General features: G+C 51.1%; 1 protein-coding gene across 1 annotated transcript in view; it reads right to left on the reverse strand.

Annotated features, from left to right (window-relative positions):
• Window positions 1–2018: 2018 nt before the first annotated feature.
• The window catches only part of LOC131291183 (transcriptional regulator ovo-like), a 30946-nt gene continuing 13079 nt past the window's right edge, over window positions 2019–19885 (reverse strand). Inside the window, exons 2-5 of the mRNA XM_058320374.1 lie at window positions 7707–7939; window positions 4587–7658; window positions 2977–3717; window positions 2019–2204 (exon numbers count right to left, since the gene is read on the reverse strand). Coding sequence (XP_058176357.1) covers window positions 2019–2204; window positions 2977–3717; window positions 4587–7658; window positions 7707–7939 — 4232 coding nt within the window. The remainder of the gene's footprint in view (window positions 2205–2976; window positions 3718–4586; window positions 7659–7706; window positions 7940–19885) is intronic.

Consider the following 19885-nt stretch of genomic DNA (forward strand, 5'->3'; position numbering starts at 1 on the left):
CGGTTCTCTATGTTGCGCCCTTAAACCCTTTTGGTTGTGTGCGTTTGTGCCTCCCTCCTCTGCGCGTCCGGAAGATTTAACTTAAGGAACCAAAAATTATTAATTTCTCTACCGGAGAAGGAGGACCGGCGCGCTGTGTTCGCTACGGGGACACACTGTCCAACAATGTAATTCTCTTATTCTGACGGTGACGGTTTCACACCATCTTTGCCTTGACGGTGAAAAGTTCGCGAATTAATCGACAATTTTGATAGTTGAGCTCATTAGTTCTTTTACTTTCGGTTTTATAATTCTCTAACCCTTGCAGCTTGCAGCCGTATTTTTCCCTTCTCGCGCATTCTCTCGCATTCTAATCATTCATCTAGTTCATCCAGTCATCCGATTCGCATCCACACACCTACACACATACTCATATGCGTGTCACTGTTCTTTGCCACGGTTTGTTTTTTAGTCTAATTTCCATTAATAATTAAGGTTCGTGTTTGTGTGGTTCATTGTGAGCGCCTCCAGCTGTCGAATATGATTTGAAGTGAATGAATAAACACGCGCTTTTCTTTTTTCCCTCGCTCGCCCGCGCCGCCAATTGCGTTTTCTTACAGTCTAGTAACTCGGTTTCAGATCATTTTCGTCTCCGCCTCTCTCACCCACACGACCCCCCGCACATGACCAATAAATGCATCATTTCCTCACTGCCACCTACCAACTCTACTACACACGCTTACTACCTTAGTGAATCCATTTGCGATTAAGACTTTTTTCTCTCCTCTCTTTATGTGTTTTCTTCTTCCTTCTACTTCTTCTTCTTCCACTTCTTCTTCGCACGGTCGTTTATAGAGTTCTTCGGCCGGAACAGTTTTCGACGGCGTTTATGCGTACAAAAATATATTATAAAAAAACATATTAAAACAACACACGAAAGTTTCTTGAAGAGAAAAATAAAGTATGTCATTATCGAAAACGAAGCAACACAAATAAAAAGGTGGAGCGGGGAAAGGTGTGCAATGGGATGAGGGATTGGTAGGGTCCGTTCCCGTTCCCTCCCACTTCCCGTTCCCAAACCTCCGTGTTCTTCTAAAAATTCATCCAAGAGTGTTCCTCCAAAATTCATTGTCCGGGAAAATTTCCCGGATCATTCCACCAACATTTTCATCAAATGAGGATCATTTCCTACCCCCCAAACACCTCCTCCCGCTTCGCTTTTGAGCGATAAAAGAGCGATATCGCTTCCCAAAAAAAAAAAAAAATCGATTCGTTTCTCAGTTTGAGAGTCGAAAACGAAAACAAATACAAAAGTATATTTTAAAAGAACATTAAAGTAAAAGTAAATGAGTCGAAGCCCCGCCACGGGGGTGGTTTCCTCCCCCCCCCCCCAAAGGGTGGCCCGTTCATTCGCCGTGAAGATCGGTTCTCTCGCAATAATGCACGCGCACTCGGGAGGGTTGGAGCGAACTCCAACCCCTGTATGTATCCTTGTGCCCGTGCGTGTATGGAATGTATGTGTATGGATGTGTTACGTGTTTGGGAGAGTCTCCCCATCGCCGTTTTTTCCTTACAACCTAGAGTAAGATCGTGACTATAACTAGAGCGCTCACTACTCCGTAAAGTGTGTCGCTGTTTTACCGACTAAAGGGGGGGTTGTTGTTGTTGTTTGTTGCCTTAAAACTAATATTGCAGCAAATAAATATTTCCTTATTCCACTACTACGTCTCCTCCCGGGGGAGAAATTCGGTATTCCTTCCGCTCCCCGACCTCCTTCCCCATCGTCATCGCGCTAATGCTTTCCATTACATTCCATTGTTGATCCTTCACCTTCCTCATCCTTCTCCTCCTCCTCCTCCCCTCCTTGTTCTTGCCTTTCGAGATTAAGACAACGGATGCCGGCCATTATCGTCCTCTCGGAAAACTCCTTTCTTCGCCCCCCCGGTTGTCCGGGGTCATTGCGTTCGTTTGCTGGTGTCGGAGAGGGTGGGGGAGGGGAGGGGAGTGTATGCACCGGTCACACACGCGTCGCCGACCCATCAGTTGTGCACCGGCATCGGCAGCGAGCCGAGCAGGTTGTTCGCGAACGCCGCGTTGTTGAACTTGAAGTGACGCTTGTCGTAGAACTTGAGCAGCGCCGGCGAGTACGGGTGCTTATCCTTCAGGTGCATATAGTGTACCTCCGGCTCGTTCGTCGTGTGTCCGCACTCCTCGCACACGTACATCTGCGGGGGGGAGAGGGAGAGAAAACATCGAGGCAAGTTAGTAAACCATTGGAAGGTAAATATAGAGTGGGGTTGTCGAACCCTGTTGTACTAAAATACTAAACGTAGCACATCACCGACATTGTGGGTGATGGTAGCAATCCTCATCAGCCCTTTACACTAATACAATAGTATGTTATAACTATTATAAAATGTATCCTTAAGGAGCTCTATATGTAAACAATTTTCATAATCAAATTTCAATTGAAAATGCTTATACTAAAATACAAAGTGTCTTGTGCTGGGAAACGCTGTGTTAACACGTTGACTGCCAAGCGTTTTTAGTAAACTTTTTTAGTACACTCTTTTTTTTATTAACACGTTGACTGCGATAATATAACATACAAGTTATTGTAATATTTTACATAAATTCTTTGAGAAGCTTAATTTGTGCTTAGCCTTCAAAAATCGTTGGTTTAATAAATGCTATAAACAAATTTTATTAAAAAAGATTGTGCTAAAAAAGTTTGCTGAAAACGCTTGGCAGTCAACGTGTTAAATTTGTTTATATAATGTATAAAACCAACGGTTTTCAAAGGCTAAGTAAGTAGTTTGCTTTCCAAAGGATTATTTGTTAATATTACAATAATATTTATGTTGCATTTTCATTTGCTTATGGGACGACAACTTTTTAGAACTAATGATAGCCATAGCAGTCAACATGTTAAAGTGTTACAGAGAGAGCCTCATAGTGGTTTAAGAACCTCAACATCCTAGAGGTGTGGTAGGTTACCTTCGTGCGACGCTCCTTGTACGCGTACTGGTGCTGGACGCCGTGCACCTTGAGGCAGTGCGACTCGAGCGAGCAGCGCTGGGTGAAGGACTTCTCACACAGGTTGCACTTGTACGGGCGGACGCCGGTGTGCGTGCGCGTGTGCCGCTTCAGGTCGAACGTGTCGTTGAAGCCCTTGGCGCAGAAGGTGCACAGGTAGCGCTTCACGTCCGAGTGACACTTCATGTGGCGGTTCAGCAGCCGCTGCAGGCTGAACGTCTTCGAGCAGATGCGGCAGACGAAGCGGTTCTGGTCGTCGTCGGTGGTGCAGAGCCCCGAGCCGGCCCCGTTCGCCCCACCCCCGTTCGCCGCCGACGGCGATCCGCAGCCGTTCGGGGACGAGCCGGACGACGACGACGAGGAGGACGACGAGGACGACGACGACGACGAGGACGAAGACGATGCCGATACGTTCTCGAGGTGCTGCTGCTGTAGAATCTGCTGGTGTTGATGCTGATGGTGGTGCTGCTGCTGCTGTTGCTGTTGCTGCTGCTGCTGCTGCTGTTGTTGTTGCTGCTGTTGCAGCTGCTGTTGCTGGTGCTGGTGGTTGCGCGACTTGCTGCCGGTCGACAGCTGCTTTCCACCGCCGTGGCGATCCTCCGAGCGCATTCGCAGCGGCACGTTCTCGATGGCCAGCGGGTTCTTGATGCCGTGGCCGCCGTTCACGAACTGTAGCTCCGAGTCGGCAGGAAGGCCCAACTGCTTAGAGTGGGCGAAACGCAGCCAAGCAAGGTGACGGAATTGGAGTGCGGTAAGGGAAGAGAACAAAAAAACGAGACTTATTAGTTGCAAGTTAAGGATGTAAAACAGAGTATGTAAATCGTGTACGTGTGTGTGTATGTGTGAGGATTTATCTAACAACAAAAGGGGGTAACTAGCACCATTAATCGAAGTTCATCAAAGGAGTTATTCCACATAACATTAGAAAATAAAATCAAATTTCCCATTATTTCCCACCGAAAAACATTGATCTTCGCTTTTCAATAGAGATGGGCCACAGGCTGATTCAGAATAATGAATCTGAGTGAATCTTTCAACCGAATAACTGAATCGGAATCATAGAATAGAACATGTACGAGTATTCTGTGATTGTTGAGAACTCATAAATATCTAACAGATCATGAATCATCCAAATTGCTTCTCATCAGAGTCATTTAGCAGATTATTTTGCTATTTGCAATCTGCCGAAATTGTTGAAATGAGTCGAACGGAAAATTATCTGCATAAAAATCATCACCCTACGCTTCGCCAAAAAATGACTCCCAATTCTACTTTCAATATCTCACACCAAGCAAGCAAAACGAATGAGCGTCCAAAAGTAAACCGTCTGAAACATTCCTCTATATGGTTGCAATGCTCTCTCTACCGGTTGAAAATATCCCCTTATGCTTTTGAAATGTTCTCTCTACCTATTGTAACATTCCATTATATGGATCGAAACCCGGTAAAAACCGATTCCTCAACTACAATTGTAGTTTTTTAAATCAATTTCTATGAAAAAAAATATGTTTTAATCTTAGGTACTTCACACTGTAATGGTTTAATAAGGCAGTGTAGAACCCGGTACATACGTTTTGAATGGTGCTAGCGAGCACGGCGGGCGGCGGTCCGGCCACCGGGACGTTGTGTGCGCTGAGGTTGGCCACCGTCACCGACGACGCGGACGCCGACGAGGAGGTGGAGTTGCCACCGGGCGATCGGACACTGCCACCGCCGCCGCCACCCTGACGGTGCTGGTGCAGCTGCTGCTGGTGTAGATGGTGGGCGGCTCCGAGCTGCAGGTTCATGGCGAACGGGCCCTGCAGCGGCTGCAGGCTCTGCTGCAGGTCGAAGTCGAGCGACGAGCCGCCGCTCGGCGACGGCAGCGAGAGGTTGCTGTGCGCATCGAGCTGATCGTAGCGCAGCAGCGGCTGGAACGAGCCGTACGAGCCGCCGGCCGCCGACTGCAGGTAGGCGGGCGGCTGATTCGCATCCTGCTGCTGGTGATACTTGCTCGCTACCATCGCGTGCAGATGCTGCTGGTGGTGGTGCCCGTTGTTGTTGTTGTTATTGTTATTGTTGTTGTTGTTGAGGTTATGTTCGCCGAAAGAGGCCGCCGCCGCCATCGTGGTGTATTCGCGCGCCAACCCACCGAGGTGTGGGTGAGAGCCGCCGCCAGACTGCTGCTGTTGTTGTTCGGCAGATGCGGACGTCGGGTAGGCGTCGGCAAGCGGATCGTGGACGTTGTCCATCTGGTGCAGGGAGGTGCTGACCGAGTCCGGTGTCAGCGAGGGCGTCGACGTGAGCTCGAGGTCGTTGCAGTTGCTCGACTGCTCGTCGTGCATGCCGCGCGAGTACAGCGAGAACTCGGCGTCGCTCAGGCATCCCTCCAGAAGCCCGCCCGGGCTTCCCCCGGCCGACGACGGGTACGTCGTGAGCGTCGCCGTCAGCTGCATCGAGTCGCCCATGTCGATCATCGAGTCGGCCACATCATAGCCGCCTCCCGCTCCACCATTGCCACCTCCTGCTCCGCCGCCCTCGCCGCCAGCACCACCACCGTTAGCTGCGGCCGCCGCCGCCGCCGTGACGTACAGGCCGTGCAGCGTCGGGTCGACCTTCGTGTCGTAGCCGAGGTCCACCTCGTCCTTCAGCGCCAGCCCGAAGTTGTGCAGCATCAGCGTGCAGTGCTTGCTCATCGCCGCCGCCGTCGCCACTCCGTGCACACCCCCGCCGCCTCCACCCCCTCCACCGACCACGCTACCATCGGTAGCGCTGCCGTACGGGAAGCCTGCTCCCATGCCGAGGATGACGCTGCCTCCGCCTCCACCGCCCCCCGCCAGGGGATCCTGCCCGCTCTCGATGTCCAGCGAGTTGAGCAGCTGCTGATAGCTGGCGGCCGAGTTGCTCAGGAAGCCGCCTCCGCCACCCCCGCCCGGGCCGCCACCTCCGTTCGCGTTGTACCCGTTCAGACCTCCGCTCGCCCCGCCCCCCTTCAGGCTCTCGTAGAACGGCGGGAGGGAGCCGGTCGGTGGGCTGTTCGGCCCATAGTTGGAGCGCCCGTCGCGCCCTCCCATACCGCCACCCGCACCTCCTCCGAGCGCACCACCACCCGCTCCGCCGCCGCCTCCACCGCCGGAGGAAAAGTTGATGCCTCCACCACCGCCGGCGCCTCCTCCTCCGCCCCCATTGCCGCCGCCGCCCGACTGTCCACCTCCTGCTCCTCCTCCTCCGCCACCGCCCCCGTTGTTCGAGGAGCGACCGTGTCCGGCCGCACCCTGCATGATGCCGCTGATGACGGCCGCCGCCGCCGCCGCCCGCGCCCGGAACGGCTGCCGATGGTGCTGCGGGCCATGGTGCGGGTGGTGGTGGTGCAGGACGGCCGCCTGGCGTGCCTCCCGCTCCCGTCTACCCGGTGCGGCTCCCCGCTCCTCCTCACCGCCGCCCTCGGTGGAGCGCTTCGGGATGTGGTAGTCGATCGGTTGCTCCTGCTCCGGCTCCACCACCACCACCACCGGCGGCCGCACCTTGAGATCCACGGCACGCGGGTTCGCGTCGATGTGTTGTGGTGATGGTGGTTCAGCCACCACGCTGTTGCTGTTGTTGCTGCTGGGGTAGGTGGGCTCGGTCGGAGGCTTCCGGGCAACCGCCGGCGTTCGTTGGATGACCGAGCAGCGCACCACGGCCCCGAGTGACACGGGCCCGGGCGGTGAGGGGACACGCGCCTTGGCCGGTGGCCCCTTCGGAGACGGAAGCCGCACCTCTCCGCTTCCCGGCAGCCCCGGCTCGTCGCGGATTATCACTTCGCACTCCTCCTTCGCCTTCTTCGTCGCGTCCTTGCGGGAAAGCCGCGGCGGGCTGCGTGTCACCATCTCCTCCTTCTCCCGTTCCTCCACCTCCTCGGCCTTCTTCTTCTCCCGCTCGTCGTGCTCTTCCCCTGCCTTCTCTTTGTCGTGCAACGGAGATGTCGCCGCCGCTGCTTTATCTTTCGGAGCCGCTTCTTCCGGCTGCTGCTTCTCGTCGTCGACCACCACCTCCGCCGTCACTGGCTCCTCCACCTTCTCCCCCTCCTCTTCGGCGGCGCACACCGGAGGTGGCGGCGACTTTGGGGTCGTCGGCGGCGTCGGCGGCGGTGGCGTCGGTGGGTAAACCTTCCGCTCCGCGTTCGTCAGCACGTGCCCGCGCACCCCGACCACGTACGGTGGCCGGCACGGGCTCACAATGGTGGTCGCACCGCGCCGGACTCCCCCCTTCGCCTCCTTGTTGTTGTTGGGCGCTACCACTGACGTCGTTGTCGTCGGTTCCATCTGCTTCAGGAAGGCGGTGTTGTTGCGCGGTGGGGGCGGCAACGGTGGAGCGATGGGTGGCTGCCGCCGGGCACCTCCGCGCCCTCCGCCACCTCCTCCCGCGTCCAGGTTGACCACGGGTGGGCCACCGTAGCTGATAAACGACGACGACGATGGCGTCGCGGCTGTTCGCTGCATCTCCTTCGACTCCTGCTGTAGAGGTTCGTCGTCTTCGACGGGCGGCAGCTTTTGGTACAGCCGCTGCGACGACGACGACGAGGAGGAGGACTCTTTGGCGGACGGGCCACTGCCGCGGAGACAGAGGGCTGTGTTCACGAGGTAGGCCGCTGCACCGAGGCTGTGGTGAGGGTGGTGCTGCTCCTGCAGGTGCGGATACGGATGATGGTGGTAGTGGTGATGCACCGCCGCCGCCGCCGCCGCCGCCGCCGACCGGCTACCACTGCTCGCTCCCGCCAGGTGCAGACTGCTGTTGCTGCTGCTCTGGCTGTGGCTGTGGCTGCTGCTTCCATTGCTGTTGTGGCCACCCTCCGCTGTTGCCGACTCGGCGGACGGCGGTGCGGCGAAGATCGACAGCGAGGGTGACGTCGCGCGCTTCCGGCACGGCGGGCTGAGTCGGTTCTCCTCGCCGAAAATGTCATGGTCTGAAAGGCAGAAGAACAAATACACACATTATTAATAAAAGGAACAATTTTAGAGGAGAAGAAGAGCAAAAGGACATGCACATGTTGTGTTTTACATTCTGGTTCAACTGTTTTTTTTGCTATAGAATTGAATTCGAACGTTCATTACCGAATGTTTGTTTTAGTTTTTCTAAATTCAATTCGTTCTATATTACATAACCATGTGAAGTAACCTTGGTCTAGACGTATAGAATTTATAAATAAGACAAAAGTGTAGAGATTTCTAAAAAAGCAACCAATGCAGTAGAAAACTACAAGCCGCAAAGACAAAAAAGGAGATTTAACGATGCTTGCGATTTACTAAAGAAATAAACTATCATCTCTACGGAACTGTAATGGAAAAATCTAATGAAAAATTCGCCCTACAAACGTCAAAGGACCTCACAACGAAGTGCGTGCAAACAGGACGGCGGTACGTACGGTGTTTCTGTCCAATCTTTAAGCTCACTTCGGGCAGGTGGGTTTAAAGTTTTGGTTTTGTCTATTTTGCTAGCAGCACACAAACGCAAATAAATGCGACAAACAAAACTGTCACGAACGACGGGGCGGGGCAAGGTCCCCCTCGTTTCTGGGGAGGGGGGTTTCGGTCGCGGCGGTGAAGGTGAAAGCCACCATCATCCCACCACAACAAAACGCACCGTGCAGAAACAAACAGAAACAACAGACGTGGTAGAATGCAGGCGCACAAGGGCAAACTTCCCGCCGTTCGCGCCCCCGCGCACACTTCTAAACGTCGTCGGCCCGTTCTTCTTTCGAGTGAAGGTTGTGTGTGCTCTTGGCAAACATTTTCGGCTGGCGGTCGCCGCTACTCCGAAGAACATTTCCGTCGGCAAAAACATGCGAAGAAACGTAAGGCTAACGCGTCTTGCGCGTTACCGCTTTTGGAGAAGATTCGACTGCCTTCCTTTTCCGCACCCTTTTCCCGGGCCCGCATTTCCCGAACCAAATTTTTCTGCGCTCAAAAAGAAACGAAACAACTACCGCTAACATCGGAGTTCGCAAGGAAGAAGAGGTCAAGTTCTTCAGCATTATGTGGCCGAGATGGAAAAAAAGGTACCCAATGCACAACGGTTGCTGAAGATCGGAAGAACCGAAGACCGAGTTTAGGCACAAAAAAAGGGGTAAAGATAAAAACGCGAAAGGAAACCCTGAAACAAAACTTATAAAAAAAAAACATCCCACCTTCAGGAAGGAAAACGGGCGGCAACAAATGAGTATGTTCGGGTGGAAGGAAACTAAAAACCGTTGAATAACAAAAAAAACACTCTCGTTAAAGTAAAAACAAACGAAGACGAAAAGGAAGTTGCACAAATGAGTGGAGAATGTTTTCTTGAACCAAAGCAAACAAAAAGTGGGCACAAGGAAAGTTAAGTTATCTCTCTCAATATTGGTTAAGTTTTTTTCATTGCATAGTTTGGTTCTTCCATATTTTAATTCATGCAATTTCATTCAATTGAATTCATTCAATTTTAATTCAATTCATCCTTTTCGGATGATTTTTAAGGAGTTATCAAACATTCTTCCACCAGAACTAACCTTTGCAAGGGTTTCGATCTATTATATAATGGAATGTCGATCTATTAATTAAACGGAAAGGATGTTTACAGAAGCATCGGTAATCTTTGCAATCGATTAGACGAGTTAACTTTCAACTTCACAAACCTTATCGTTGTTGTAAGTCAATGATGATCCTATCGATAATGTTTGAAATGTGTTGTTTTACAATCATGAATGTGGTTTTCAATTAAAATACAAAAATATTCTTCTATTTATCATTATTATTCGAGTTGTTATGGTACTTCTTCAAACAACAGACCCGTTTGATATGCACATTTCCCTTTGCTGTCTGATACATTCCCCTATATGATTGCACAGTTCTCTCTACCGTTTGAAAATATCCTCTTTGCTTTTGGAATGTTCCCTCTGCCACTTGAAACATTCCATTATATCGATCAAAGCCCTGTGTTCATTTAAACTCTTCAAAAAGGACGCCACCCGGAGGACTCCCCTCCTTGTTTGTTTCCGCAAATGATTTAAGAGGGCGCGCGTGAGTCACGTGGCAGTCACTCAATTCGCAACTCCACCCACATCCGCCGGTTGGGTGCGTTGATCAAGGAAACGTGAGCGAGTCTCACACACGCACACTTACTTTTCGGAACTGTTTTCAATTTCGAGACCCGTTGAATATATGCATATTCGTACGTTCGTCCATGTCAGTTTCGATTCAATGTTTTGGATAGTCCAAAGAGGCAATCTGCGTAATCGGGATACTGCCGAGGGGGAGCAGAATACAGATCTCCAAAACATAAAACTCCGAGTCCTCCGGAGAAAATTAGCATCGAATGTCCTTCGGAAAAGCCGGCGTAGTCGGCTTCTGAGGGAAAGAATCGACTCTCGTCAGGCCGCAGGAAGTGTTTTGCATTTTTGCCACGTGTCGCACGAATCCAAACACCTCTTCCCCACTGCTCTTTTTCCCTTCTTGTCGAGAAATTTGCACCTGGAATCACCCACCCCTGTCTCGCACTGCAGAGAGCGGAGCATCGACTCCCGCATTTGGACTATCATAGATTTCGGCGGCGAATGTGTCGCCGGTCTTATCGTCTCGTATGGAAATCCACACCAAAATGGCGGCCAATTCCTCCCTAGGTGCGATTGCCTACATTGTCTACCTCTGCGACGCGTTTTAATTATTTTCTCTTCAGTGCGGAAAGCGATAAACAAAACACCAACCGATTGCTGGCGATCCCGCTTCCGGTCAACAACACCCCGGAGGAACACAATAGTGGGACGAATAGCCAAAAAAAAAAAGTCCTGGGTGGTGGTGAAGAGAGTGGGACTGCTGATTTGCATTCGAATCCACCGAATCCATCCGCGCGAACGAGAGAAGCAGAATGAAAATCCGAACTCGAGAAAGGAAGAACCTTAAAAATAATGGGTGAGTACAATACAACAAAGGGTGTGTTACATTACTTCCCCCAACCGCGGTAAAGCGACACCAGCGGCTTCTCTTCTGTGCTGTCCACAACATGCTTCTCTTTTTCCATTCCGTGTGCCAAATAGCTGGGTTTCTTAATAAGGGAACTCCATGCCCCGACGACATCATGAGTATGTGGTATTTCATTTATATTCTAATCAGAGGCAACAGCAGCGCAGCTACTCCGCGGTGCGTGTATGCCTCTGACGTGTGGGGGGGGGGGGGGGGGGGGGGGGGGGGAACGAGAGAGTGGGCACAGAATATGGTAATGGAACGCGCTTCTGTTCCGGATGTTGCTAAAGTCAAAAAATAGCCACCAGAACATCCGAACTCCGGAACTCGTCGCGAATGGAGAACAACGCCGATGCTCCAAAAGAGCTACCTCGCTCGCACGCTCACTCAAGCGCTAGTTTCATTGATGATGATGTTAGCACGGGGCTGTACACAACAACGCCTAAAAAGCAGATGCGATATGGGCGTCCCAAAATGGCGTAGCGTAATTAAAAAAGGGTAAAACGGACAATGGGATTTTATTTGGAACAATGAACTTGCACTGTAGTCCCAACCGCGTTTGCTTCAGGAAAGTCAACAAACAAATCGCCAGGTACTAGGTAGGGAAGGAGGAGTGGTCGGTTGTGATGTAATCCCCCCCCCCACGCACCGCTCCTATAGATTCAGGCAGGTGTCGGATTCACACCAAACGATCGGCGACATAACCCATTACAAAAAAACCCGTTCCTACCCCCTTTCTCCTAAACCGTGGGTGTCTCTCTTTTTGGAATTGGAAAAGACACCCATTAGCATATCGACAAAGAACCCCGAACCCTTCTCTTTCTATCCATGCGGAGGAATGTGAAGCAGTGTAGGTCCCCTATGTGGAATATTCAAGTCATACAAATGAGAACCCCTCCTGATTCTTCTGTCTGAGAATGCGTGGCCTACAGAATGCGCCGGTCCTAAATAGGACACAGGTGGATACGAGGTCCGTTGCGGTCTTCTGAGGAACGTGTTCTTGTAATTATTAATGGACGAAGTTAGAACCCCCAAATATGATGTTTGCTGGAGGAGCCCTGCGCATTCCCTTGAGGGGAAGGACCCTTCTCTCGTCGGAACGGTATTTTGGGAAAGTTTTATGTGACCCTAGCTGATGTCTATATTCACTGCGTACAAAAGACAGTGCGGTCGCGCAACGAAGAGTTGAAGAAGGGACTAAACTCTAGGCCTGGACTGGACTAGCCCCCGCCGAGCACGTGCAAAGGAATTAGCCGAACGGTGTCAACGCAGCAGCGATCGTAGAGGGGTGATCGTTAACTACCTAACACAGACGTGCAAAGATGAAGAAAGAAAAAACACAACAACTTGCCGCAGAATTTCTCTCATCTTCTGGAATGGGATTGTCACAGAACGGATGTGAGTTGCAATAGGTTGCTTTTAGCTGTGCGCGCAAGGTGGTTACGCTTCCGTCCAGGAGGGGGTTATAACCCCTTGGATAACCTTAAATCGTTGGTGTTTTGGATAATTTCAACAGCCGCACAAACTCCATGAAAACGTTGAATTGCGTTCGCCAATCAGTTCTGCAAGAGTGTTAGAGCTACTGGATCTCGAGAGAAGTCCCTAGGCGTATGTCATTCTAGAAGCGTCCAACTGGAGAGAACCCCCAAAAACCTAAAACGTGTGGTTGTTTGGCATCATTTCAACCGCAGACGTTCAATTGAGTACATCGACAAGAAGTTCGCCAAGTTTCAGTGTCAAGAGAAGGTAGTCCCCTATCTGCCGGCAGTACCCAATCAATAAAGAACGTTCAGAACCGATCCGGAAGGAATGGAATGATATCCACTTGTTACACCTCGGCCGGTGACGTTGGAGAGAATCGCCTATTGAACATTAAACCTATGCTTTGGTTCATTTCAAGAACTGTGGGAGGCCTAGGAGAGAACGTTCGCCCGTAGGTTCTCCAAGCGTCGGTGCCAAAAGAAAGTGATTGTTACGTAAAGAAGGTGTTAGAGAGTGGAATTCGAGAGACTCAGATGGTAGTCACTAGGCGAATGGGCCATCGTTGGTGTTAGAAGTTTTGGGGTTCACACAGGAAGTCGCGAGGACGTTCTCCCATAAGTTCTCCAAGTGTCGGTGCTGGTTATTACGCAAAGTAGGAACTCGAGGACTCGAGGAGGTAGTTACTAGGCGAATGGCATAGACTTGGTCCTAGAACCTAGTTCCGTCAGAGATATAAGAGACTGCTTGGTACTAAATGTAGGCCCGTGCGATGGCTTCGAGTACTGTCGCGTACGACGAAGACCTCCAACACCACTACTACCCGGACGATGAGCTGGGCGTGGAGGAGTACCTGGAGTGCGAGGGTGCGAGCGGAGCCGTGCCGGAGGGTATTGCGAACGCCGAGTTCCAGGTGCTGGTGTGGGGCGCCTACTGCAGCACGCTGACCGCCTCCATCGTGGGCAACTGCTCGGTGATCGCGATCGTCGCCACCCAGCCGCACATGCGCACCGTCACCAACCTGTTCCTGGCCAACCTGGCCCTCGGCGACCTGCTGATGACGCTCTTCTGCGTCCCGTTCACCTTCGTCTCGCTGTTCGTCCTCCAGTACTGGCCGTTCGGGGGCGCCCTCTGCCGCGTGGTCAACTACTGCCAGGCGGTGTCGGTGCTCGTGTCGGCCTACACGCTCGTAGCCCTCAGCGCCGACCGCTACCGCGCCATCATGTGGCCGATGCACCCCCGCCGCCGGCTCCGCAAGCCCTGCGCCCACCTCCTTATAACGCTCGTCTGGCTCGGCGCCTGTGCCACCGCCCTCCCCATCCCGCTCTTCTCCGCGCTGGTCCAACCCAGTCCGTGGCATGCGCACTGCGGCCAGGCCGTCTGCACCGAGGTCTGGCCCGAACCGGCCGCCGACCGCGGCTACTCCCTCGCCCTCATGCTCGCCCAGTTCGCCGTCCCGCTCGCCGCCCTCGTCTACACGTACGGCTGCATCGGGTGGCGCGTCTGGGCCCGCCGACCCCCGCTCGAGCCCGCCCCGACCTTGCCGACCTCTACCTGGCGCCGCCAGCGCACCATCACCACCACCACCACCGACACCGGCACCTCCTCCGTCTCGTCCGTGCGGCAGTTCCGGCGCGCCCGGAAGCGCACCCTCGCCATGACGCTCGCCGTCGTGGCCGCCTTCGTCATCTGCTGGCTCCCGTTCAACGTCTTCCTGCTCGCCCCCCTCGACGACCCCTCCTGGGCCCCGCTGCCCTACCTCTACTTCGCCTTCCACTGGCTCGCCATGTCGCACTGCTGCTACAACCCGCTCATCTACTGCTACATGAACGCCAAGTTCCGCGCCGGCTTCCGCACCCTCCTGCTCGAGCCCTTCGTGCGCCTCTACCGCCGCACCGTCGCCACCCTGCTGCCCTCCGGCACCCCGCCCGTCGGCAGCCTCAGCAGCATCCACACGGAAATGGTGCAACTGACGACACTCAGCAACGCGAGCTCGAGGTCTCCGAACCACCATCATCTCTCAGAATGACCACCCCCCTCCCTTTACCCACCCTCCCTGTTTGTGTGTGTATGTGTGTGTGTGTTAGTTTTGTTCTCTTCGTCTCTTCGGTGTTAATTTTGTTAAATTAGTGCAGGAGAATAATAAACCAGTCAACACAGCAAGCATATGCAGCTGTAAAATGTCCCCTTCCCTCCCTCCCCCCCTCTCTTTGGGTTTTTACCCGTCTTTTCACCTTTTTTCGCGTTCTCTGGAGCTTCCTCCTCCGTTGGCAGATGCATTTTTTTCTGTCAAATGTTACGTAAAAGAGGGAAAAAACCCGCTCGGTTTGGTGGAAAAGTGTTTCTCGGCAAAAAAGAGGAAAGTGGGGGGAGGGTAAGCAGAGGTCAACAAGGCATGGCACGAAAAAGGCCCTCAGGGGGGGGAACACACCGCTTGACCGTGAAAAACAACCTAACCTTCCTTTGTTTCTCGCTGTTTCCGTTTCAGTGTCCGTTGTTGCGCGTTGTTTTTTCCCTTCCCTTTTAGGTCCCTCCCTCCTCCCCCTCTCTCTTTTTACGACTACTTCTCTTTTATGGCCCCCCCATCAGCGGCCGGTCGTTGTTCTTGTTCTTTTGTACTCTGCTGCTCTTTCCCTGAACATTGAAACGAGGCGCATCCGTGGGCTTTTCTTCTCTGGCCTTCTCTTGAAGAAAAGCGCATGAGGTGGGGTTGGGTAATAAAGGGAAAGATCAACGACCTTTCTCCGCTGATCGCTCGTCATTTCCGGCACCTTAGGAACGAAAGCGCCGGAGTGAACAGCGGGCGATCAATCAAGCGAAGCGAAGATGCGCGTTCTTCCCCCCCCCCACACCTGTACTGTTCTTCCACCCCACTTGGGGGGAGGGTTTTCCTCTCAATTATCTCACTCTATCTCTATCCCGGGTAACCGTCTTTCCCCTTCGGTACGTTTCTATTGCTCATGGAGTCGAAAGAACATTGAGATTTGCTTCTCCCCTACTCCCTCCACCCCTCACCCAACCTAAACAAAACTGGAGGGAAATGGCCGCGAGGTTCGGTTGCGCTCCAGCAATTTCCTTTTTCTTCCGATGGGCAGAAATAAAAAAGAAACCAACAACATTTATAACAAATAAGATCCAAAGAAAATGATTTTTGTTTCTTTTTAAGGATTCATATAATCTCCGTATGTGTGTGTGTGTGTTGAAATTCCATTGACACAACAAGATTGTTGATAATTTTGTACCAAAACCGTTGATTTTCATCCCTCAAAACACTACGCACAACAACCACCCTGGAAGAGAACCGCAGAAAGGTGGTGGCGGGGGGGGGCAGGAGGTGGAATAGGAGATGGCAACGCGGCGGGGCGCGGAACCGGTACTCGCCGAAGCGTACTAAAACGCAGCGCACACAAAAGCCTCGCGCGCGACATCTCTTCTTTTACACAAGTGTAATTTGAAATATGCACACACACACGCGCGGAGGTATAGGGGCACGCACACCGTGCGGTCGGTCTAACTGTACCTCAGCGGCGGCCGCGGCCATTCCCACCCTCCCCCCTCTTCTGTTCGTTCTGAAGGGGGGTTCGTCGCTTCGAAGCCAGGCGAGTCTTTCGTTCGCTTCAGAGCGTTTAGCTTCCCGGCACGATCTTTCTCGACGGTGTCTGTCCCCCTCCCCCCCTCCCTGCTTTTCCTTGGGCTCAAACCGTCATCCCCCCCCTTCCCTCCCTCTCTCTCTTTCTTGGTTTGCGTCTTGGATCCAGACGGCGCGATGATCGCTCATCCAAAACGGGAAAGGGAGATACAAAGGAGTGGTAAAACACTGGGCAACTGTGTGCTTCTATGTATGTGTGTATTATGTATGCCCTCATACAGCGAACCAAAGGGAAGTTGTAAGATCCATTTTAAAATGAAAAAAAAAAATTCCCCGAAAAAAAAACATAACAACATCCAACGAACTACAAAGAAAAGGAAAATAACCTAAGCAAGCTACATTTTTGTGAAAAAACATTCTAATGTATAAATTAAAATATATAAAAGTGAAAACATTCAGTTCTTAAATTAACAAGATGTTGGTTTGACAGTTATCAAAACTGAAAAGATCTACAAACACTTCTTCAAAAAACAAAAAAAAACAACAAAACTCTTTGACCGCGTAGTTCCACCCGTGCTGGCCCACTGTGCACCGTAAGTCAAGCATGATGTGATCAAAATATGATCATCATATGATCGTCGCGCCATCTCAACATATTGTACGGCAAAAGAGAACGAAATAAAAAGGCCCGAAAGAACCGTCAAAAGATGGTCGTCTTCCACTGTCTTCGTTTGTCGTTATTTGTATTCTATATTCTCCATACATACAGACACACACACACACACACACAACACTTCTTCCTTTCCGCGGCGGTGCGTTGTGTTGGGTTTCTTTTCGTGGGCCAAGTTTTCTTCGATTGCTCCTCGAACAGAACATAATCCTCTCCCACCGAATCGCCTCCTTCCTGCCCTTGCGTGGTCAGGGCAGGCAATCCGGTTCCTCCATCCCTCCTTCCCCCCCTCTTTTCCGCTGCCCCTGCACGCTGGTAGACTCCAAAATGGGCAGCGAACATGTACGGAACAAAACAAAAAAAAAAAAAACGAGCGATTGACGCTAATAAAGAAGAACCGTTCGAACGGCGTTTTTCCTTCTCTTCGCTCTCCCCTTCCCACTCCCTCTCTGTCATTCACACGCATACACGCGGGTTCCGCGAGCTACCCGCGACGACGTGCACATCATCATCTATGCGCTCCCCCCTTTCCCCTATCTCCCACCCCCTCCCTCCTTCTCCTCCTTCAACGATCATTATGCGGCTCGGAACGTCCGAATACGGGGTTGGTGGTGGTGGTGGTTTGCCCTGCCCCTGCACCATCATATCATTTCGTAAAAGAGGCAGAGAATTACAATATTTTAACAATGTGTGAAATGCGGGGTTGAACTACTCACCCCCTCCCCGGTCCCCTTACCCTGAAACATATTCGTTTTATTATTTCCCAAGAGCCGTAGCAAATAGTTTCGCTTTAGAACAACTCTTATTCAAACAAAAAAACAGTGGGGAAAAAGTTAACAAAATCAGGTGTACAATTAAAATGCTCAATAAAGCCACCGGTAAAAATATAAAAAAAAAAACAAATAGAAACAGTTCATTTAAAGGAACGCACAACGGGGAGGAACGAAAAAAAAAACTTGCGCACCGGTTCTGTTTTGAATATTTCGTTCCTGCTTGGTCATGGTCCTCACACCACACCCTTTCTAGCAATTACATTCAAATTAAATTTATTCCCTCTGTTGGTGTGGGGTCACCCCACTGTTTGTGTGCCACACATTCTAACTAGAATGTTTAAATTCCCCTTTTCCACTTGCTTCTTTTGCATTCTTGCGAGCCAAAGGAGCCATAAAGCACAGTCCCGTCGAAATCCCGTAGATCAGGGGTCGGGCATACGGGTCCTGAAATGGACCGGATGACGAAAAAAAAGGGCCCGAAACCGCGGGACAGACACCCAAAAGTGTATGACATTAGCAATTTGTTCTAAAATGTGTTTGACCCATAAATAAATGAAAATACAACATAAAAACGATGGTAATATTTAGAAAAGCGTTCTTTGGAATGCTAAGTCTTTGCTGGCCTTCGAAAACCGTAGGTTTGGCACATTTTAGAACGATAAATAGTAAAAATGCGTTCAACCTTTGACGATTAAAAATTTAAATGTACATGAAATATGTGGCGTATGAAAATAAAATGATGCAAATGGTAGATACAAAAAAATAAAAATTTCGGTATAGTACATAAACGGAAAAATGCAAACAAACGAGATGGTAGCGCTTTTGAAAGCTATGAAAATACTTATAAATCCTTTTATATTCGGATTTAGAATGAAAAACATACTCAAAAAATAGGTAAAAATTGCGTATAAAAGGAAAAATTAAATATAAATGTAGAAACGATTCTCAAAGGCAAACATAGATGACAACGAGGCAAAACACAGATGTGTTAGAGGCAAAGATTAACGCGATGTCAAAAGTGAATGGTTTCGCGGCGAAATTGGATGCGTGTTTCCGAAAAAGTGGTGTTTTAGCGATGATAACACCTGTTTTTCGAGGGAAAAATTAATAGGAAAGGTGTTGCAGTGTTGTTTTTCTCATCCTTCACAGTACCAACCGTGCGATTTCTTTCTAATAAGTTAAGCGAGAGGCCAAAGAAAGGGAAGAGGCTTCCGGAGGAGGCAAACTGCTTGCTTTTTAGCTGCAAAAAGAAAAAAACAGCTCTCGTTTCTTCCCTTCCCACGTCCACGGAGGAAGTGGGGACTGATTCAAGATCAGGATCTTGGCTCGTTCCGTCCTCCCACTCCCCCTCCCACACCCTTGCGTTCGTTCGTTTCCTACTTTTAGGAACAAACCTAGCTTGCAACTGTACCGGTCTCCGCTCGAGGAAGTCACTCCCCGGGAGGAAGTGGAAGGAAAAACAGCTAGCTGCAAGCGAGGGGAAATACCTCACACTCCCACCCCACACCAGCGGATTCCACTTGTCCCCGGAACTGTGTGTGTGTGTGTGTGTTCATCATGGGAAGCATTTCAGGTTCCTCGAGGCGAGCGAGGGATCTCTTCGTGCATCTTCGTGACAGAATGGGAAGAAGAAAAAAAAAAACAAAACCCACCCGTATCTTCTCCGGGTTTTCCTACCTGTGCATATGTACCTGTGTGTGTGTGTGGGTTTTGGATTTTCTTTCTCGCAAAAGATCGAAGAAAAATCCACACCAAAAGGAAGCGAACCAAGGCGAAGGAAAGGCACACGGGAAGGGAAGAAACGGGAATAGAACGCAACGGCACGGCTTCCCCCACCCCAACCCTCTCTTCTTCCACCCGTTTCGATTCTTTCCCGTTCTCTTCCTACTGTGTGTATTTGTCCGTCTAGTCTTCAGTCGATGCGATCTAGCGATGCTACCTTTTTAGTCTGCAGAAGAGGTTCCCTTCCCCCGAAGACGCCAGAGGCCCGAGCACAACAATGGGCAAGGAAAAATAACATTATTTCCCCCTCCCCTCCCCCTCTCTCCCTCCCTCTAGGCTCTTTTTCGTCGTTGTTGCTGAGCTCGCTTCCGGGGCTCGATTCCGGGGCTCGATTGGTTCTCGTCTCACTTCAGGGGGTGGGTTGTTGTTGTTGTTGCGGGGTGGGGGGCTCTAACCATCATCATCATCATCATCATCATCGCCGGGTTTCTTTCTAGGAGCCATCCTCAACCCTCCCCCTCGCATAAGTGGAATCAAATCCCCTCCCGACTTCCTTCCAAAAACGACAGACGCATCATCATAATTTCAGCGCACGGTAGAGAGAGGAGCTTTACTTTGCACGGGCTTCGGGTGCGCACCAGAACGTACCAACATAGGCGTGCTAAAGTGTGCACACACACACACACAC

This window comes from Anopheles ziemanni, chromosome X (genome assembly GCF_943734765.1).
Source record: "Anopheles ziemanni chromosome X, idAnoZiCoDA_A2_x.2, whole genome shotgun sequence".
NCBI classification, from domain to species: domain Eukaryota; kingdom Metazoa; phylum Arthropoda; class Insecta; order Diptera; family Culicidae; genus Anopheles; species Anopheles ziemanni.